The sequence below is a fragment of the Sus scrofa genome, chromosome 7, assembly GCF_000003025.6.
Source record: "Sus scrofa isolate TJ Tabasco breed Duroc chromosome 7, Sscrofa11.1, whole genome shotgun sequence".
Classification (NCBI taxonomy): Eukaryota; Metazoa; Chordata; class Mammalia; order Artiodactyla; family Suidae; genus Sus; species Sus scrofa.
In genome coordinates this window covers 36,477,902-36,500,121 of record NC_010449.5, presented here as the reverse complement: position 1 = coordinate 36,500,121, position 22,220 = coordinate 36,477,902, and the positions used below count along the sequence as shown (strand labels likewise).

At 52.6% G+C, this 22,220-nt stretch overlaps 1 protein-coding gene and 1 long non-coding RNA gene across 3 annotated transcripts; one reads left to right on the top strand and one right to left on the bottom strand.

The window, feature by feature from the left end:
- On the top strand, nucleotides 5,774-21,783 carry TREML2 (triggering receptor expressed on myeloid cells like 2). Of its 2 annotated transcripts, none has more exons than XM_021098669.1 (5): nucleotides 5,774-6,449; nucleotides 9,440-9,760; nucleotides 14,534-14,924; nucleotides 15,880-15,986; nucleotides 16,240-18,065. In XM_021098669.1, the coding sequence occupies exons 1-5, from the start codon at nucleotides 6,005-6,007 to the stop codon at nucleotides 16,332-16,334; spliced, it is 1,359 nt and encodes a 452-aa protein (XP_020954328.1). In that variant the 5' UTR covers nucleotides 5,774-6,004; the 3' UTR covers nucleotides 16,335-18,065. The 2 variants fall into 2 exon arrangements, 1 of the variants encoding a protein (XP_020954328.1); XR_002345716.1 differs by lacking the exons at nucleotides 5,774-6,449; nucleotides 9,440-9,760 and adding exons at nucleotides 18,523-20,545; nucleotides 21,298-21,783 and having other exon boundaries at nucleotides 16,240-18,260.
- Nucleotides 14,095-19,875, bottom strand: LOC110261526. The gene is made up of 3 exons (XR_002345717.1): nucleotides 19,584-19,875; nucleotides 15,851-15,963; nucleotides 14,095-15,133 (listed from the first exon to the last, which is right to left on the bottom strand). It is a non-coding gene; the product is annotated as an uncharacterized LOC110261526 (long non-coding RNA).

Below are 22,220 nucleotides of genomic sequence, written 5' to 3'. Positions count from 1 at the left end.
CTGATTGGGGCCAGGGATTGGATCTGCATTCTCAGAGATACAGGTCGGATTTGTTTCTGCTGCACCGCAGTGGGGACTCCCTTATTCAGCTATTTAAAGGAATGAAAGTACTGAAAGAATTTGTTGCAGCCAGTACTGACAAACCACAGACAAACCTTGAAAACAAGGCGCTGAAGACCGTCACAAGTTCCCACTGTGGGGCAGCAGGATTGGTGGTTTCTCTTGAGCACTGGGAAGCCAGTTTGATCCTCAGCCGATAGAAAGTAGATTGTCTGGGGATGCAGTGGGGGAGAGACACAGGGATAGGGAGAGTGATCAGCTGGAAAATGGCCCCCAAAGAAAGCCGCGTCCTAATCCCTGAAACCTGTGACTATCCTCTCATTTGGCAAAAAAAAAAAGGTCTTTGCAGATTCGATTACATTAAGGATTTTGAGGAGTTCCCCTCGTGGTGCAGCAGAAACGAATCCAACTAGGAACCATGAGGTTGTGGGTTCAATCCCTGGCCTCGCTCAGTGGGTTAAGGATCCGTCGTTGCCGTGAGTTGTGGTGTAGGTCACAGATGCGGCTTGGATCTGGCATTGCTGTGGCTGTGGCGTAGGTCGGTGGCTATAGCACTGATTAGACCCCTAGCCTGGAAACCTCCATATGCCACTGGTGTGGCCCTAAAAAAAAAAAGCAAAAAAAAAAAAAAAATTAAGGATTTCGGGATGGGAGATTATCCTGGATTATGTGATGGGCACCAAAAAGAATTACATGTATCCTTTTTGAAAAAAAACTATTGCTCTTTAATTTTGTTTTCAATCTAAGATCTCATTAAGAAATTACACATTGCATTTGGTTGTCATTTCTCTTTCATTTCTTTCCTTTTTTTGGCTGCACCAGTGGCATGTGGAAGTTCCCCAGGCCAGGGATCGAACCTGCACCACAGCAGTGACAATGCCAGATTCTTAACGGCTAGGCCACCAGGGATTTCCCTACGTGTATAACAGGGAGGCTGAGGAGGTCTGAACACACAGAAGAGAAGGTGACGTGAAGATGGAGCCGAGAGAGATTTGAAGATGCTGGCTTTGAAGCTTGGAGTGATATAGTCACGAGCCACAGAATGTTGGCCCCGCTGGAAGCTGGAGGAGGCAGGGACTAGCTTCTTCCCTAGAGTCTCTCAAAGGACAGCAGTCTTGCCAATACCTTGATCCTGGTGTTGCAGGAATAGGAAACTAACATGAGGCATGACTGCTAACAGACATAGGGCATCATTCTGGGGTGAAGAAACAGTTTTAAAATTGGAATGTGGTGATGATTGAACTCCTCAGTGAATATACTAAAAACCACTGAATTGTATACTCTAAATGGGTCGATTTTATATTATGTGAATTATATTCCAGTAAGACTTAAAAAATCTCTATGACCTTGAGTTAAGCAAAGATTTCTTAAATGTAACACCAAAGATATGATCCATAAAAAGTGATATATTGGACTTGATCAAAATTTAAAACTTTTGCTCTTGAAAGAAAATTAAAAAGCATGGAGTTCCTTGGTGGTTCAGCAGGTTAAGAATCTGGCATTGTTACTGCTGTATTTCAGGTCACTGCTGTGGGCAGGGCTCAGTCCCTGGCCCAGGAACTTCTGCAAGCTGCGGGTGTAGTCAAAAAAAAGAAAGAAAAAAGAAAAGGAAAGAAAAGAAAAAGGTACACTGCAGTCTGGGAAAAATATTTGCAAAATACATATTAGACATATTAGAGGAGTTCCCATTGTAGTGCTGCGGAAATGAATCCAACTAGTATCCATAAGGACGCAGGTTTGATCCCTGGCCTCACTCAGTCGGTCGGGGATCTGGCGTTGCCGTGAGCTGTGGTGTAGGTCAAAGACTCGGCTCAGATCCTGCATTGCTGAGGCTGTGGCATAGACTGGCAGCTACAACTCTGATTTGACCCCTAGCCTGGGAACTTCCATATGCCGAGGGTATGGCCCTAAAAAGAAATAATAATAATAATAACGAAGACATATTAGAATATACAAAGAGCCCCCAAACTTCAAGAAGAAAAGAAATAAAAAATGAAGAAAATATTTGAGCAGACTCCATTTCAGATAAGATATATTGATGACAAATAGACACAACAAAAGATACTCAATATCATTAGTTACTATAGAAATGCAAAATAAAATCATGCAACGAATACTAACACACTATTAAAGTGGGGGAAAGAAACAACACCTAACAATATCAAAATGCTGGGAAGGGGAGTTCCCATCGTGGCACAGAGGAAACGAATCTGACTAGGAGCCATGAGGTTGCAGGTACGATCCCTGGCTTTGCTCAGTGGGTTAAGGATCCGGTGTTGTCGTGAGCTGTGGTGTAGGTCGCAGACACGGCTTGGATCTGGCACTGCTGTGGCTGTGGTGTAGGCTGGCAGCTACAGCTCCGATTAGACTCCTAGCCTGGGAAACTCCATATGCCACAGGTGAGGCCCTAAAAAGACAAAAAAAAAAAAAAATGCTGGAAAGGATGAGGAGCACCTGGAACATCACTGGTAAAAATGCAAAATTGTACACCCACTTTGGGAAACAATTAGTCAGTTTCTTTAAAATTAAATGTAATCTTACCGTACAGCCCAGCCATCTCTCACTCTAGGAATCCACCCAAGAGAAAGGTAAACCAATGTTCACACAAAAACCTGTGCACATATATTTGTAGTAGGTTCATTTGGAATAACCCAAAACTGGAAACCAACCTAAATGTCCTGAACTGGGAGGGATATGTGTAAACAACTGTGATTCATTCATACAATGGGATCCTGCTTTGCCATAAAAAGGAACAAAGCACTGATACATTCAACCCACAACATCTCAAATGCATATACTAAGTGAAGAAGCCAATGCCATATGCTCCATACTGTACCATTTCATTTTTATAACATTCTGGAAAGGGCAAAACTATGGAAGAGGAAAAAAAAAATCAGATTTTTTTTTGCTAGGAACTGCAAAATCAGTTTGCTAGGAACTGAGGGGAAGACTACAAAAGGCACTCTGGAGGGTGACAAAATCTCTGCATCCTGATGATGGCGGCGGTTACAAGTCCCTGTAGGTGTGTGGCACTCGGGCTGAGAGTTTGGATTGTCACTGCAGTGGCTTGGGCCACTGCTGTGGTGCAGGTTTAATCCCTGGCCCAGGAACATCCCCATGCCACAGGTTCGGCAAAGAAAAGAAAAAAGAAAAGAAAAGAAAAGAAAAGAAAAAAAGGCTGAATGTCCTACCTGTCCTTCTCTATCCTTCCACTAAGTCCTGTATCTGAACTTGAGGGACGCAGCCAAAAAAAAAAAAAAAAAAAAAAAAAACACCAAAACCAAAACAAAACAAAAAAACCCAAACCCAAACCCAAACCAAACACTCCCAGAACCTTCTGCTGAATTTTTTTTTTTTTTTTCAGGGCCACCCCTACGGCATATGGAAGTTCCCAGGCTAGGCATCAAATTGGAGCTGCAGCTACCAGTCTATGCCACAGCCATGCCAGATCCGAGTCTCATCTGTGACCGACACCGGCAATGCCAAATCCTTAAACCTACTGAGCGAGGCCTGGCATGGCGGGACACTATGTAGGGTTCTTTACCTGCTGGGCCTCAATGGGAACTCCTGAAAAGGGTGAATTTTACTCCACGTAAATTAGACCTTAATTTTATAATCAAAACTAAATAGAAGATACAGAAAAATATGCTGTTAAAATTATTTTGTACGTAAAAGACTCATGTAGACACCTTTTTAGAGATTTGGCTAAATCCTTCCAAAGGTCCCCCCGGGAACAATGAATCCAGTTTATACTTCCTCTCCTAGGGGAACGAGAGAGAGGATTTGGGTTTTATAGCCTTCGGGACACACGGATCAGTGATTGCACCTTGCACAAGGCCTTGCTCGGGGCTGGGCAGGCCGTGGGGGTTAATAGAAGCACAGATTCCAGGCACACGAAGTCCCCACAAGGGACAAATCAGATTCTTCCAGTGTCCTGAAGCCAATTACTGTTCTGATGGAGGAAAGAAAGGAAGACACCATGCGTGCTGGAAGGAGAGACTGCCTCTGAGCTCAGAGGTCTGAAGGTAAGTGTTAAACTGGGAGGGGGGGGGATATTTATTTATTTATTTGTTTTTTACAGCAGCACCTGCCGCATATGGAAGTTCCCAGGCTCGGGGTCGAATTGGAGCTGTAGCCGCTGGCCTACACCACAGCCACAGCAACGCAGGATCCGAGCCACATCTGTGACCTACACCACAGCTCACAGCAAGGCTGGATCCTTAACCCACTGAGCGAGGCCAGGGACTGAACCCACATCTTCATGGATCCTAGTCGGGTTTGTTAACCACTGAGCCACGAGGGGAACTCCTTGGGGGAGAATATTTAAAAGGAAGGGTGAGGGAGTTCTCACTGTGACACTGACAGGATCAGCGGCATCTCTGCAGCACTGGGATGCAGGTTGGACTCCTAGCACCTACCATGAGTCAAGGATCCGGTGTTGAGCAGGTGTAGGTTGGAACTGCAGCTCGGATCTGATCCTCAGCCCCAGAACTCCATATGCCATGGGGCAGCCAAAAAAATAAATAAATAAATAATATGTCTTATGGAGACTCAGGGGTCTGAGGTGACAGGTGTCTCTCATTCCTATCCCACAAATGCCCAGCATCCCCCACAGAATATCAGACTGTAAGAACAAGCAAACGAATGAATGAATGAATGTTGAGCCTAAATTTAGGGATCAGCAAAGTTAAAACCTCCTTGGTTTGAGATGTGGGGGTTCAAGCTCATTGTAAGACTTTGGCCAGGCAAACATCAGGATGTTTTACTCTGAGTCCCTTCTAAGGAGAAGCAAGTTGGCATCGTGAGTGGGGGGAGCACGCAGAGTCATGGGGGGTCCGCCTGGGTTCCCCTACTCACAGGAGTCTGTGACACGGCTCCTGGATGTCAGAAGTCTATCCTCAGATTCTCCGCCCTGGGGACTGAGTGAAGGGTGGGGTCTCGGGCCAAATGCTGGGTCATTTCAGCTGGAGCCGGGAGGCTGCGTAGGGGAGATAGGGTTGACTCAGAGGAAGTTGAGGGCCCTTGCCTGTGTGCTGGCTGGGGGCCAGAGCTGGGTAAGAAGGGCTGGGGGCGTGGCTTCTGGGGAAGGGTGGGGAAGGGGGCGCACTGGGGTGGCTTTAGGAAAGCTGCAGGAGGGAGCTGGGATCTGGAGAGAGCTGGTGGGTGACTAGAGATGAGGGTGGGAGAGGCAGAGGGAGGCCTGGCGACAAGGAGACAGGTGAATATTGAAAAGGAGGGGCAGCATGTGTGTGTGTGTGTGAATGAGTGTGTAAGTATAAAAGTGCATGTGTGAATGTGTGAACATGAGTGTGGGTACGTGAGCATGAGAGTATGTGAATGAGTGTGTGTACGTGTGTGAGAATATGAATGGGTGAGTGTGTGTGAGAGTGGGTATGTGACTGTGTATGAGTGTGTATGAGAGTAGGTGAATGTGTGTGTGAATGAGTGTGTGAGGGTGTGTGTGACAATGTATATGTGAATGAGTATGTGTGTGTATGAATATGAGTGTATGAGTATGAGAGAGTGTGTGTATGGACATGAGTGTGTGTGTGCCAGGGCACATGTGAGAACAGACCTCTCCCTGAGCCCAGCTCTTATGCTCCGAGTCTTGTGATTTGTGTCTTTTCCCCTGTCACTCTAACCGTGACAAAAATAAGATGGCAGTTGAGCATGTAAGGGGCGGGTTGCAAGTCTGAGTGGGAGGGACCGCTCCGAGCAGCAGGAGCCCGGGAGCCAGAGGCAGGGTTCTGGAAAGAATGCTCCCGCGTGGGCTTGCATGACTGAATGAATGAACCGTGGGGGTTTATAGGAAGCTCCCGGTGAATAAGATGCTAGATGCCCCACCCCAGCCCCAAAGCCTTGACCCCTGGGCCTCTGAGCCCAGAGGATTCCAGGCAAGTCTGCACCTGAGGGGCTAGAAACCTCTCGCCAGCCCGCTAGAGGAATGGCCGTCTTCAGACAAGGTGCCATTCCCATCGGACCAGATTCCAGGAGGGCAGCGAAAGAGGGTGAGGGGTCTTCTGACCCTGAGAGGCCTCCCTGCGCCGGGAGGCCCCAGACTGGGTGGAGCAGCCACACCTGCCCGGAGTTTCGAGGAAGAGGCGGAAACGGCAGCAGCACCGCCCTCTTGAAGGCTCTCCGGGCCCCTGCGGTCTGCTGGTCACAGTGGGTCCCACAACTTACTCACTTCCCTAAATGGGCAACTTCACTTTTAGAACCACAGGCCTTCCCTGGCAGACCCGAGTGGCACGTCCAGCCCAGGCCGGGGGCCCTCGCCTTGGACCCCTGCCCCGTGCGGGGCTGGTGCCTGTCTTCACTGCATGGAGCCATGGTTTCCACCTTCCTCCTGCTGCCGCTGCTGCTGCTGTGGCTCCAGGGCCCCTTCTCAGGTGAGAGGGTGGGCGGGCGGCGTGGGGGAGGGCAGGGACCCACCTGTTCCTGGACGCCCTCCCTGCTTTTCCTGGCCCACTGCGCTCACGGGACTGGAGGAGGAGAAGGAAGGGCTGACCTCGCAGCTCCTCACCAGGGACATGTGAGAAGGATCCGTCCCAGTATCTGGCCCCAGGCAAGGCTAACCCTGGCCTCACAAACTAAGATAAAGCTCTGGACCCTCCCTGCGGGGGGGCCACCGGGGGGGTGGGGGTGGGGGGCTTATCTGCCCCAATTCCTCAGGACCTCTGCCCGGGCCGCTCCCGTTTCGTCACACAAGTGGCCTCTGTAAGGGAAAGCCCTGTTTGGTTTTTATGGGGATCATGACCCCAGACGCGTGTGCTTTGAACTTGCTCTTCTTAGAATGCCGATGCCGCAACGCACCGACCCCCACCCCACCCCCGTCCCTACCCCCCTGTCCCGGCGTGGGGGTGGGGAAGCAATCCCTGAAGCCCTCTTTCCCACCCAACATCTACCGAATGCTCCTTGAGGGGGCCTCACCCAATCCTGGCTCCCTCGCTGCCATGGCAACCAAGTTACCACTTCCCGTTCAGTTCCGGGCACCGCCTGTGAGAGGGGTGGAAGGTGGGCACACAAGAACACAGCGGCCCAGAGACCCTTTTCAAGGTCACCCCTCCCCTGCACCTCCCCAAGAGAGCACCCCCTCGGCCAGAGCAGCAGAGTGCCTCCTGGGATCCCCTAAACCTGCCACCTGCCAATTCAGCGAGTCAGATCATTCTGCTTAATGTGCTCGAGACCAAGAGATACACAGAGGGTGCTACCTGACTCCGAGCCTCAACTACAGGGGCAGCTGGGTTGGAAATTGAGGGGGACATATCGGGTGGTGGGCCCTTGGCTATCCCAGCTCGGGTTCCCCTGGAAAAGTATGGAGCAACCTGCATTTGGGAAAAGGAGGCATGCACTGAGTGTGCACTCCATGCGAAGCACTGGTTGGGGGCATCGTTCTCACATCTGAGACAGACATGAAACAGAGACATTAAGTGATCTGTTTACCTGGTGGTAGAACCCGAGTTTTTTTTTAGGCTAGGGGTCTAATCTGAGCTGTGGCCGCCGGCCTACCCCACAGTCATAGCCATAGCAACTCGGGATCTGAGCCGCATCTGCAACCTACACCACAGCTCAAGGCAATGCCAAGATCCTTAACCCACTGAGGGTGGCCAGGGATTGAACCCACGTCCTCATGGATACTAGTAGGGTTCGTTACCACTGAGCCACAGAAACTCTGGTAGAACCCAGAGTTTTTTGTTTTGTTTTGTTTTGTTTTGTTTGTCTCTTTGACATTTCTTGGGCCGCTCTCTTGGCATATGGAGGTTCCCAGGCTAGGGGTCAAACCGGAGCTGTAGCTGCCAGCCTACGCCAGAGCCACAGCACCTCGGAATCCAAGCCGTGTCTGCGACCCACACCACAGCTCACGGCAACGCCACTGGGTTAAGATCGTTAACCCACTGAGCAAGGCCAGGGATCGAACCCGCAACCTCATGGCTCCCAGTCGGATTCGTTAACCACTGCGCCACTACAGGAACTCCAAACCCAAGTTTTATTTCATGTTTGTTTAGACCCCAAAATGTGTCCTCTCTAGTCTGTCCTACTGGGGAGAAGTGTGTGAGTGAATGAGTGAGTGAGTGTGTGTGTGTTTGCAGAGGGCTTCAAGGGTATTAGAGGAGCAAATGCTGAGCTTAAGGCAGATAAAGGGGTGGAGGGACCCTGGGCAGCTTTCTCTGTCTCCCTGCCCCTAACTCTCTACCTCCAGCCCTAGTTCTACCCTCACCCCTAGTTCTACCCTCACCCCATCAGACCGTGGATTATGAAACTCACGGACTACAACGTGTTCCTAGCACAGAGGGCAACACCCTGCAGGTGAACAGGGAGTGATTGTAGAATTCTCTGGTTCACCCTCCACTGGGAGTTTATATACATGTTTGGACATAGTGAATCTATGGGTTTTAGGTAACTAGAATATTTTTAAAAATTAAACATCACCTAGAATGAAACACAACTTGCTACTTAAAGACAGCTCTAGCCAGAAACCTGCTTGTGAAATACATTACTCTTAGTTTTTTTTTTTTTTAAAGATTGGATTTTCTTATCTACCTAAGTTCATCATACCCTAGAATTTCATCATGATGACTTTTTTTTTTTTTTTTTTTTGCTTTTCAGGGCCGCACTCGTGGCATACGGAGGTTCCCAGACTAGGGGTTGAACTGGACCTGCAGCCGCTGGCCTACACCAGAGCCATAGCAACGCGGGATCCAAGCCAAGTCCGTGACCTACACCACAGCTCATAGCAATGCCGGATCCTTAACCCACTGAGCAAGGCCAGGGATGGAACCTGCAACCTCACAGCTCCTAGTCAGATTCATTTCCATTGTACCAGGACGGGAACTCATCATGATGCCCTCTGTTTGTGTCTGTGTCCCTGTCTCCTTGAGGGCAGGACCTGACTCTTTCCCACAAGACCCTGAAGATGGATGGAGGTTTATCACTCTCCCATCAGAGTAGAAAATGCCACAAAGAAAAGCACTTTGTCTGCTGGAGCTCACTGACTATAAGGGCTGAGTTTCTTCCATTAGACTAGGGGCTCCCTGCGGGCTATGCCTGTGTCTCCGCCATCAGACTGGAGGTTCCCGGAGGGCTAGCCCTGTATCTTCATCATCATCTGAGGATTCCCCAAGGGCACAGGATGACTGTCTTCCCCATCAGTCTGGGAACTCCTTGAGGGCAGGGCTAGTGCCTCCTCCTACAGACAGCGAGCTCCCTGGGGGAGGGGCCTGTGCGTCCATCCCTCTCCTCCATCAGATTTGGGCTGTGTTTCTCCTTCAAACTTGAGATCCTTGAGAGCAGAGCAGTATCTACCTCCTCTCCCTTTACCAGGAGCTTGGAGTTTCAAGACCCTTCCTTCCTCCTTTCTCAGCAAGCCGTGTCTCCCCAGGTGTGTCCCTCGAGAGAGTGTTCTCCAAAGTGCATCACTTTGAAGGGGAGACTCTGTCTGTGCAGTGCTCCTACAAGGGCCGCAAACACCACGTGGAGGGTAAGGTTTGGTGCAAAGTCAGACGGAAGAAGTGTGAGACGGGGTTCCCCCGTGCGGGGGTGCAGGGGCCGCGCTATCTGCTGCAGGACGACACCCGGGCCAAGGTGGTCACCATCACCATGGCGGCCCTGCGGCGCCAGGACTCGGGGCGGTACTGGTGCATGCGCAACAGCTCCGGCACCCTCTACCCTCTGATGAGCTTCCTGCTGGAAGTGTCTCCAGGTGAGCAGGCCTGCCGGGGCGCTGGGACGCTGGGGGCGGGGGGGTGGTGTCCTCCCCACCCGCACTCCGCTGACATCGGATGTAACAAGAATAAGAATCCCCCCACGGCCATGACGTACAGTGGGGTTTTCACAGTTCTTTCACAGACACCTTCGTGAGCATTCTTGGCACCATTAGAACAGATGAAGAAAATGAGATCTAAAAAGGCCTCTGCGGTTCTGACCTTATCCAGGGTCACAGAGCTAGCAAGTGGCTGAGGTGAGATTCGAACTCAGGACTCATTGTGCTTGGGTTTATTCAGGCATCTGTTCAATATTTACTTATTGAGGCCCAATTCTGGGCCGGGCACTATCCCAGGCTCTGAGGATACAGGAGTGAGGAGCAAAACCAGACGTACTTCTGCCCGATGGGAGGTGACAGGCAATAGCACATCATCAGTCAACCAACTGCAGATAATGATAAATGTCCTTAAGAAAATAAAACAATGTGATGAACCAGGAAGTTTAGCGCAGGGGATGGGGGGAGCTACTGAATAACTGGAGATCAGAGACCTTCCTGGGCAGGTGACATCAAGCAGAGTCCTGCAGGTGATGAGTTTTCTAGCCCTCGTTGAAATGCCAGTGCTCCAAAGGCCTTTCCATGTAGGCACACAGCATGTGCAAAGGCCCTGAGGTGAGAAGCTGGTCACACTGAGTGTGAAGCAGAGTGGCAGAAGATGAGGTTGGATAGGCAAATGGCAGCCCTCTTTAGTCTATGATATGAAGTTTGAGTTTTCTTTCTTTCTTTTGTCTTTTCAGGGCCACACCCACGGCACATGGAGGTTCCCAGGCTAGGGGTTGAATCAGAGCTGTAGCCGCCGGCCTATACCACAGCCACAGCAACGCCAGATCTGAGCCAAGTCTGAGACCTACAGCACAGCTCACTGCAACACTGGATCCTTAACCCACTGAGCAAGGCAGGGATTGAACCCACAACCTCGTGGTTCCTAGTCAGATTTGTTTCTGCTGCACCACAACGGGAACTCCAAGTTTGAGTTTTTTGTAGGTACAATAAGAAGCTATTAAGAGTTTAGAGGGGTGATATCATGCCTTGTCTTTAAGATTATAATGACAGGGGAGTTCCCTGGTGGCTCGGTGGGTTAAGGATCCCAGCATTGTCATGGCTGTGGCTCTGGTTTCTGCTGTGGCACAGGTTTGATCCCTGGCCCAGGAACTTTTGGATACTGTGGACATGGCTCCTTAACAAAAAAGAAAAAGAAAAAAAGATTATAATAACTGATGTGTGGAGGATGGATTGTGGAGGAGTAAGAGTGCAGGCGGGGAGACTCTTACGGGCATCCTGGTTGGACATCACAGTGTCTTGGACTAGGATAGAGACACTGGAAATGGGCAGAAGTGGGGGATGTTCAGACTTCTGGCTCACCCTGTGCGTTTTAGAGGTTAGAAAGGATTTGCTCACATGGGAGGGGAGCAAAAGGGAGGGACCAAGATGATTCCAGGCTTTTCTATCTCATCATCAAGACAGTGATAATGCCATTTATCAGGTCAGGTAAATGTGAACGAGGAGCGGGCTTGGAGAAGAACTGAGAGCTGTGTTTTGTCATGTTGAGTTTAAGGTACCCCCTAGAACCCCAAGTGGAGAAAGGAAATAGGCAGTTATATACTGTTCTGGAGCTCAGAGCTGGGATGTATTTGCAAGTATCTCTGTAAAGACAGTTTAAAGTCAAGGGGATGAGGCTTGAGTAATAGAGAAGAAGAGTAGATTAGTGGTTGCTTAGGGCTGGGGAGCAGGCAAGTGGAATAGAAGGGGTCATAGCTAATGAGTGAAGGGTTCTTTCTGAGCAGATGACAATATTCTAACTCAACCGAGGCGATGGTTACACGACTGTGAATATACTAAAAATCATTGAATTTGGAGTTCCTGTCGTGGCTCAGTGGTTAACGAACCCGAATAGTATCCACGAGGAGGTGGGTTCAATCCCCCGCCTCTCTCAGTGGGTTAAGAATCTGGCACTGCCATGAGCTGTGGTGTAGGTTGCAGACGTGGCTCGGATCTGGCATTGCTGTGGCTGTGGTGTAGGCCGGCGGCTACAGCTCCGATTAGACCCCTAGCCTGGGAACCCCCATATGCCTTGGGGTGCTTCCTTAAAAAGACAAAAAAAAATCATTGAATTTGACACTATAACAGAGGGGCTCCGGTATATGGAATGTGAATAATAGCTCAGGAAAGCTGTTAGAAAACCAAAGGACTATCAAAACTCTCCCTTGAGGAGTCCCCTAGGTGTTAAAAGGATCTGGCATTGTCACTGCTATGGCACAGCGTGGGTTTGATCCATGGCCCAGAAACTTTCAAGGCCAAAAAGTTAAAAAAAAAAAAAAAAAAAAAAAAAAAAAAGGCTCCCTTGAGTATAGAAAAAGAGAGAAGGTTAAGGAGGTAGCCCTGTGCTCCTCCCACATTTATAAGATAGGAAAGGGCGAGAAGCCAGCCAAAGAGCCTGCAAAAAGCAGCCAATGATGACGAAACACGTTCTCCACCCTCCCCCGTTCCCCTAACCTGGCTGCATCCCCCTCTTCTGTTGGGTCCGAGCTGGGGCAACTGATGTCTCTCTCTTTTTTTTGTTTTTGGCTTTTGTCTTTTTAGGGCCGCACCCATGGTATATGGAGGTTCCCAGGCTAGGGGTCTAATGGGAGCTGTAGCCGCTGGCCTACACCACAGCTCATGGCAACAACGCCAGATCCTTACCCACTGAGCGAGGCCAGGGATTGGACCCGCAACCTCATGGTTCCTAGTTGGATTTGTTTCCACTGCGACACGACGGGAACTCTGCAACTGGTGTCACTAAGATGTGGTGCAAATCCCGGTCCTCCCGTCTCCACTTCTGATCGAGCCCCAGGGAAGAGGTCGAAGCCAGTTTATTGAAGTCTTCCTTTGTCGGGATGCAAACATGAAATGGTTTTATTCCCCCTGGGCCCTGCCGCCCAGCACTGTACTATGTCAGATCTCACTTTCCATCTCCTAAGCACAATTTGGGAAAATTCCAACTTTGCAGACCTTTTCAATTATTAGGAAATAGAAAATCCACAGCCCAGTTAAAAGCGTGAATCTTCTAGATATACGATTTTCCACTCCCCCCAGAAAACCAGGCTTTAGGGCCCCAGGCACCTGATGGTGGGGAAGCGGGGGCGGGGGGCGGGTTCCTCTCTGTCGCCTCCTCCCGGTCCTGCCCCTCCCAGCTCCTCCGTGTATTGAGGCAGGGCTGAAGGAGAGGGAAACGGTGGTGTGACTTCACTGCCCCTTTGTAGGAGTCTCTGTTGGATGTCGCTCCTTTTCTGCCCAACATTAGATCGTCTGTGTCCAAGTCCTGGCTCTCCCAAGGCATCTGTGTCTGAATTCTTTGAAGGGTCCCCTGGGGGGGGGGTCTTCACACTGAGTAAGATGATGAGGGAGGGAGCTCCCACTCCCGAGCAGCCCCTTCTCATGCTGCTGGTTCTGGTTCCCTTGCCCAGAAAAACAGGCACCTTCTACGGTGACATGTGGCCCTCAGGAGCGCATCTTAGTGTGCACAATAGTGGGATGCAGCAGCAGCCTCTCTCCACCATCCCTCTCTGCTTTTCTGTTCCCTGAGACAGACTCAACACTGCCCCCTAGAGTGAGCCCTCACAGCTCCTGCCACTTTCTCCTCTTCATTATCCAAACTCCTGCCTTCTTCTAGAAAAATGGGGCGGTAAAGACCTGAATGGATGCACAAGGGTGGCAGGACTGGTTTGGATGTCTCTTTAGTTTCTTCTTCTTCTTCTTATTTTTGTCTGTTTTAGGGCCACACCTGCAGCATATGGAAGTTCCCAGGCTAGGGGTCGAATTGGAGCTGCAGCTGCCAGCCTACGCCACAGTCACAACAAGGCCAGATCCAAGCGACATCTGCAGCCTACACCACAGCTCACAGCAACACCGGATCCTTAACCCATTGAGCGAGGCCAGGGATCAAACCCGTGTCCTCATGGGTAGTAGTCAGGTTCGTTACCATTGTGCCACAACAGCAACTCCTGGATGTCTCTTAACCAGCCCCCATGGAGGGCATTTGAGCCCCGCTACCTTGAATGTTCCTTGGAATCTGGGCCTTTGATGCTCCGTTGTCCTCATCTCTGGATCCCAGCTGCACATCATGGAGCAATTGGGAAATTTCTTGTTCAGCATCAGAGCACAGCAATCTCTGACTTACAGGAAAGAGAAAGGTCCAGATGTGACGAGAGAGATGAAGGTGGGGAGGGAAGTGTCCTCTGGGCCTAGGTCGCCTGACAGGGGACGCTAAAAATTTGTGAAAGATTTTTCCTTCCTTTTTTTTTTTTTTGGTTGTTGTATTTTGTCTTCTTAGGGCCACACCTGCAGCGTATGAAGGTTCCCAGGCTAGGAGTCTAATTGGAGCTGTTGCTGCTGGCCTACACCACAGCTCACGGCAACCCCAGATCCTTAACCCGCTGAGCGAGGCCAGGGATCGAACCCACAGCCTCATGGCTCCTAGTCAGATTCATTTCCACTACACCATGATGGGAACTCCGATTTTTCCTTCTTTCCTGTGCCTACTGCCTCCTCCCTGACCCCACTCGCTGAGCATACACACACCTGGTCCCTGAGCAGCACAGAATTCTAGGTCCAAGGTCAAGGAGGGGAGACAAGGACAGGCCCCTACCCCCGCACCCAGACAAGGGTGTGGGCTGCCAGAATCTGCTTCCAGCACCACGGCCCCCTACTCATCTCATGTTCCTGGTTCCTCAGCCTCCACGACCAAGAGAAACACTCCTCTTACGAAGCTGGCCACCGTCCTCAAGAGCGGAACTGTCATCCCCACCGGCCCCATCCCTACCTCAGGCCCTGAATCCCCTTTCACCACCAGCGTGCCGGTGCTCACAGCTGGATTCCTCACCTTGGCCAGACTCTTGCCCTCCCCCACCGGGACCGTCAGACGGACCTCCGTGACTGGCACCAGCCCCTCCACCTTGGAGCCCAGGGGGACCACGGGGTCCCAGACAGTGACTGCGTCTCCCAGCAGTGCCCGAGCCCCCTCTGCCGGCCCGGCCTCCACGTCCACTGAGGCTGGGTGCCTGCCCACCGGATTGCCCGCCACCACCAGCAGACCTCGCCTCAACCGATTATCCCCCCGCAGCAGGTACCGGGGGCGCCTGGGTTCAATGCCCTTTTACCTGTCTGTTCCTGTGCCTGAACAGACCTCAGGGGCAAAGGACACAGAAGACCCGCCCCGGGAACTCACTCTGGTCACTTGCTGAATGCGAGGTGGGAGACGGGAAGCTGGGCTGGACATGTGATAGAGAGGATGGCAGTGGGAAACGAGGGCAGGGGCCGGGTCAGCCTCAGAGCCTGTGGATGAAGAGGAGAGAGTAGGGACTGGACACGGGGAGCAGCGTGGGTAGGAGCAAGTGGGAAATGGGGGACACCTGCATTTGGGTTCCCCCAGAAGTGGACTCCAAGACCCGGATTCACCTTGTACTTGGAACACTGGGAAGAGCAGCTCTTCCTGTGGCAGCAAGAGCCCGGATCCACTGTGGAACCTCTAGGGTCCAGGGTCCAGCTGCCACCTGGAGGGCAAGGGAGCCAGGGTATTTCTACATCCCCTCCGGTGGTTATTGGTAGAGGATTGCCCGCCCTGCTTGACATGGAGGGTGCCAGTGGCAAAAGAAAGCCCTTAGGCCAAAACTGTCTTAGATGGAGATGCTGAGGATCAGGTTCATGGAAGTGACCAAGCAAGGGATACAGGCAGGGGCCCTACAGCATCTGTTACAGGGGACAAGGGTGAGAGGTGCCATCCTCAGTCACCATGAGGTGAGGAAGAACCATGGTGTCTTCTGTCGCTAGAGGCCTCTTAGGGCCCTGTCCTCAGCAGATTTGGGGGAGTAAATCTGCTGGTGGGCTTCATCCCCTGACCTCTGAGCACCTCACTCCTTCCTCCCACAGCAGGGTCCCCAAGGAGGAGGGACCATTACGCCCACTGGGGGCTGTCGGGGTTTCCCCTGGTCCCACTCTTCTCACGAGACCTGCAGAAAGTTGCGGGCCAGGGTAGGGCACCCCAGTGCTCACCTGCTCCCCGCTCTGCTCCGTCTCCCCAGGCACCAGGATTCTTATCCCATTGTGCTCCTGGGAGTGCTGGCCTTGCTCCCAGTTCCTGTGATGCTGATCATGGTCTACGGGTTCTGGAAGAAAAGACACATGGGAAGTGAGTAAAGCCCACCCTTCCGGTCCCCTGAGGACAGAGCAGTGGGGGCTTGACCCTCTTTCCAAAGCTCCCGACTGCCCTCGGTCCTCCAGCCTTGCCTGTGTCTGGTCAGGAGGACTGGGCGGCACCCAGGTGAGGGAGGAGGGTGGGCCGGGAGCAAGAGCATCGTCCTCTGGGGCTGAGCTTGCAGCAAGTGGGGTTGGGGGGCGGTGAGCAGGACCACCCTCTTCCCTCTCTCTCCCCCTCCTCACAGGCTACAGCATAAGCCGAGGTCCTGCCAGATCCTGGAGGCACCCACCTGCAAGGCTGGAGTCTCCGCAGAAACCCATCTGGTCTGAAGCCATCTAACTGTGGGGCGGGGGGAACTTCTTCCAGAGGGGACCCCGGGAAGCCAGAGGAAGAGTGAAGACGGGACCTGCCTGGATTGGAGCCAGGCTGGGGCTGAGGACTGTGCAACGCAGGACTCAGGCCTTTCCAGAACCGAGGCTGCACTGCACCCGCTCAGATCCCCTGGGCTTCCAGGAACCTGATGGGGGCAGATGGGGGTGGGGAGCAGAGCAGAGGGCACCAGGTTGGAAGTCCCCAGGGGTTGAGGGGGGGTTCCCCCCAGGGAATTCTGTTCACAGACCCCTGGGCCCTGGATGGATGGCAGAGAAGCCCTGACGGCGCTGTTTGCAGATAGAACCTCAGCTCCCATGGGCCTTGGAGCCTCTTACTGTGGAGCTGATGGGGGGAGTGGTGCACAGCTGGGGCCACTAGCTCCCCTCACTTTCCCTCTGCTCCCCTCAAGCGTCGCCAGGCCTTTGGGGGGAAGAAAGAGTCCTAGAGACAGCCTGTATCCCAAGGGTCCCACCTTGGAGAAGGGATAGTGACTAAGAGCTGGGGGTCGCCAGAGGTGTTGGGGACCTCAGAGCTGTCCAACCCCCCACATCCTGGGCCACATGTCCTCTCCAGGGCCCCTGGGTGTGCCCTAACCTGACTGGAAGCCAGCAGAGCCTACATGCCCCCAGCTGCTGCTAGCAGGCCACCCCCTCCCCTAGGGAAAGCTGGGAGCAGGCAGCTGGGAGCCCCTCACCTTCAGGACCAGTCTGTCCCCAGACTTGTGTGCACAGGCCAATCAGGACTCTCCCCACCAGTCCCCACACCCCACCCTGGGTCTGAGCTTCTGGAGGGGCCTCAGGGCCCTTGAGGGTCCACTGGAGGGGAGGCCATGGCTCAGAGAAGGGGGGGATCACCCACCTGCCCTGTGGGGAAGAAAGGACCCACCTGTGACCCAGCAAAGGTCACATGGAGGAGAGAGCCAAGGAGCCTGGGCCAGGGGCCCAAAGCCTGGGGGAGTGTGCCCTGCCCTTAGCTCGTGGCTCAGGCTGAAGAAGAGGGACTGGATTCCTCCCTGGGAGAGGGGTGTCCACTGGCCTGGGGCCACTGGAATGAGAGCCTCGGGGTAGCTGTGTCTTCTCCTCTCTTGGCCCTGGGCCATAGACCTCCCAGGGTGGGAGAGCAAATGTCCTCATCAGGGTGGGGTGTGGGGACCAGCAGGACACAGCCAGGCCTTTGGTGGGCAGCCAGCCGGCGGGGGGCTACCCCAGGATGGAAGTAGGGAGAGAGAAAGGGGTAGAGGCAATCCTGGGGGACAGCAGGGAAGCGGCACCTCTTCCCTACGTCCAGGGAAGGGTGCTAGACGGGAAGTTCAGACTAAGGCACTGAGAGCCTGTTGCCAGGAGACGGACAGACAAAAGACAGACACACACACACACACACACACACACACACACACACACAGTGATAACCATCCCCCCTATCAGGAGGGTGTGGCCATCACCCAGTGGGTAACTAGGAGGAGGTTTATTCTCCACCCTAAAACCACATGCTGACGGCCCTGCCCTGCTGAGAACAGGGTGTCCGTGGGCAAGCAGTGCAGAGGCTCAGGATGGGACCTAGCTATGCCACCTGTCACTGTGAGACCCTGTGCAAGTCACTAACCCTTTCGGGCGTCATTTTTTCTCTCTTGGGAAAGAAGACACTAATTCCTACCTCTCAAAACTGTTTTTAGGATAAAACAAAGTAACTTGGACCTTATACCACTGAGTGAATGCCTCGTGATGCTTGGTCCTTGAGTCTTTTCCAGGTCTGGTGCTTGTCACATTCTACCTGTAGGACCGTCAGACCCCATTGATTGGAGAGGGTGGAGGAACACATGCTCAGGCCCCAGGAGATGGGTCTGGACCCTGGCAGAGGCCTTTGTGCCCTGATGTTATGCACAGTAGCTGTTAGGTGGGTCAACCTTCCTCTGTTTGCCCAGGATGAGGGGCTCCTGGGGACAAGGGGGATCCCCCCCTCCCACCCATGGAGCCTGCTTCCCTGTCAATCCGTGGTGAGGATGGACACAGGGTATGAGGAGGAGCAGACCCTGTCCTCTGGGTCCCCAGCTCTTACAGGCCTGGGTGGCCTCCCTGGACCTCCAGGCCTCCGGGACTTTTCCCTCCAAACCTCCTCCTCCCATGTCCTCCTTCCTGTTTGCCTTTCTTGGCTCCAGGGGACCCCGGATGCCTGGCAGATGCAGAGCGGGGTCAGATATCAGACAGGTCAGCGCTGCTGCCACCTTTGGTGGCCGACACACACGGACGCTTCCTGGGCCATGGACTGTGACAATGGGGACACACCTGCGAAAGACTTCCTGTCCTGGCCAAAGGAAGGAACAAATAAAGGAAACCCATCCCCCAAGGGATGTTCGGTGTTCGCTTCTGGGAGCCTTCAGAGCACACATCCTCCCCCTCTGAGGCCACCAGGGAGCCTGAAGTTCATGGTCCCAAATGGCTGCAAACTGGTGCTTCCCGTCTGCATCCAACTGGGTGGGTGGACGCCTGCTGTGCTGGCGTCCTTCGGGCTGATGAAAAGTAGTGAGGGTGGAAGTCGCCTTGTTCCCTTGTTGTGGGGGGCACCTCCCAAGGCAACCCCCCCAACTGACACAGGGATGCGAAGCCCATGTAGTCCCCACCTCCTTGGTGAGTCCTGAAGGGTCTCCCATCCCCAGTGACCTGAGCTTCCTGTCCCTTGGGCATTTGACCTCTCCCGCCCTTGGCTTCCCCAGCCTGGTCCCGAGCACCTTGAACCTCCCAGGGCCACTCGCTGCTGCTGAAGAGTCTGCTCCCCACAACCCGCCCAACCTGCTCCGCTGATGGTTTACACACTCGTCTCTTCTTTGCTGTTTCTCTATTATCCATAGACAGCTTGTGAGGACTATGTTCTGTAGCTCATCTGGTGACAATTTTTTCAAAGGTGCTTGATTAGCGCGACCTTTCAACAAGTACTACCAGACTGTGGCCGGCTGGGAGCTGGGACACATGGGTGACCTGTGGGGTGGAGGTCCTCTTTCTCCTCCTCCCCCCTCCCCTTCCTTCTGCACCCATGGCGTTAATGCCCCCAGCTTTGCTCTCTCCCACCCTTGCTGGGGACCCTCTCTGCGCCTCCATGCCTGGAAAAGACTCTCCATCTCCCTTCTCTTCCCTCAACCCCCATGGAACTTCCCAACTTCTCCAGGCCAGAAGTCTCTGAGCCCTGGGGACCTCAGGAGGGTCCCCTAATTCTATTGCTTACCTTCAGCCCCCTGTTCTTCGGTGGCGGGGTAGAAAGTTGAGGCTTGGGAGGCAGTGGTAGGAAAGAACGGAGAAAGAGGTTCTTCATTTGTTATCGAGTCTAAGCTCCTACTGCTCAGCCCGTGCCAGGCCAATAAATCGAGAGAGGACACACATGCCAGGCCAATAAATCGAGAGACGACGTATCGAGGGAAGGAATGGTGACTTCATTCCGAAGAATGACCGACTTTCCACAGAACCATCTCATCTGAGTTAGACTTCAGGCTTCTTCGATACTGAAAGGGGAGAGGGTGTGGTTGCTTGCTGCAAACTTGGTGGTATCAGAATCCTTTGTTCTTGCAGCTGTTTGCAAAGGTCAGGTCACCATGTTCCTATAAACTTCCAGACAAAACAAATGCTCTTCTCTGCACTGCAACTTTTTATCTCTATATGAATGGGGAAATGTTACACCTTTAAAGGTCAGAGCCTTGAGAATGGGCTATCCTATCTATTTCAGGCTGCAGGAAATATTCCTAACTGTAGCAAAGGCATAATGGGATACAAAGTTTAAAGCAAAAGAAGCAGATCCAACATGGAGTCAGGTTTGTTCTTCCCTGTTACAATTTCGCCATAGTTTCCTCCTGGGCTCTGGTGGCTTTCCCCACCCCAGTAGGAGGGAGACAGGCTGATGGGGAGGAGGTGGGCATAAGGGAGCCAGAGTCCCTTGGAGCCTAGGGCCAGTCCCAGATGGAGCACCTGCAGCCGAGGGTCCTGCCTGCATGCCAAGGCCTCCCCCTCCTCTCCAGGCCCCCACTTCCCAGGCAGGCTTGGTAGCTGGGCTGAATCCCCCCAGCTCCGGCTCTTTCTCCTTAAAAGCTTCCTTGTTCCCTTGATTCTGTCCCCACCCCAACTCAGGAAGAGGGCCTGTGGCCTGGGAGGTCACACACCTGCTGCCACCTGTTCTGCTGGTGCGTCTGGTCTCAGGTGAGGGGCAGGCAAGAGGGCAGAGGGCAAGAGGAGGGGGAGATGGCTTGGTGATATGGGCACAAAGGGGGCTAGGGGAGGGGAAGGCAGGGACCAGAGGCTGGCTCTGGGGCACATTCTGAATGTTGACACAAAGAAGGTGGCTCCCTGCAGGGCGGCGGTCACATCTCACAGCCCTGCAGTGGCAGCTGAGGGGCTCCCTCATAACCAAGCAGGATCCTATGGGGCCTTCCCAGAATAGACCCCCACCATGTCCTCAGCTTGCCTTTTGTCTGTAGAAAAACTTTAGCCAAAAATAAATTTAATCAGAGAAGTGAGAAAATGCAGAAAGAGAGGAAAAAGGGAGTTCCCGTCGTGGCTCAGCAGTTAACGAACCCAACTAGGATCCACAAGGATGCGGGTTCAATCCCTGGCCTATCTTAAGGGGTTAGGGATCCAGCATTGCCGTGAGCTGTGGTGTAGGTCGCAGACGCAGCTTGGATTCTGCATTGCTGTGGCTTTGGTGTAGACCAGTGACTGTGGCTCCTATTGGACCCCTAGCCTGGGAACTGCCATTGCTGTGAATGTGGCCCTGAAAAGACCAGAAAAAAAAAAAAAAAAGGAAAAGAAAAGAAAGAAAGGAAAACAGTCAAGCAAGAAAAAATAATAATACTTTAGCCATTAGTCAAAGTCAAGGACCTTTAAGTTCTTCCTCAAGGGCTGTAGATAACATTCTGAGCTGTGTCATTTGAGATGTTTTGCATGTGCTGAAGCCCCCACCAGGCGGAAGAAGTTAACTGTATGCTGCCTACAAGCATGTAGACCCCAGACTGTTCAGAACCAGAAGGTTGATGATGCTGACTCCCAATGACCTCACCACCAACCAATCAGAAGACTGTCCATAAGCTGACCACGCCCTGCTCCTTGAACACAATAAGACTCCTCACTTCCCCACCTCTAGGGTGAGACACGGTTTTGAGGTCACGAGCCTGCTGTGGCCCCCTTGGCCTGACAAAGCAATAAATCTATGCTTTTCTACTCCCCAAACTCTGTCTCTACGTTTCTATTCGATGATGATGAACAGGAGCTGGACAACATCGTGACCTGAGGGTTTATTCTCAGGCTCCTGGGAACAGAAGCCAGAGTTGCTGTGGAAAGTGGAGGATGAGACAATCGCCAGGGACACTGGTACCTGCCCCAGCAAGGCTCAAAGTTGAAAACCCAGGCAGGAAAACATCAGCATGTCATTGAACTGTGTTTAGTCACTGTCCCAGGCTCTGGACAAGCCCTGGGGGCCTCGATTCTCCAGCCAGATGCCCTCAGCTCAGGCTCTTTCATCATGGCTGAACTCAGGGCAAAGGACTCGGGGTTCTGTTGCTGTAGAGTGCTGGTCTCAGAACCATCCGTCTGGTGTACCCCAGGGTAAGTTCTTTCTCATTCTGTGTTGCCACTCAGACTTCCTGAATCACAAGGTGTTAGAGCCCCAAAGGACCCTAAAAATCACTTCCTTCAACCCTCTCACAGATGAAAACAGGGGTCCCTTCCCCAAGGTCACTAGTTGATCAGGGACAGAACCTGGCTGGCTCCCTGTGGGTTCTTCCTTCCCCGCCACACACATTTCTCAGCACAATTCTTTGTCTTTTTGTCTTTTTAGGGCCTCACCCGCAGCACATGGAGGTTTCCGGGCTAGGGGTCC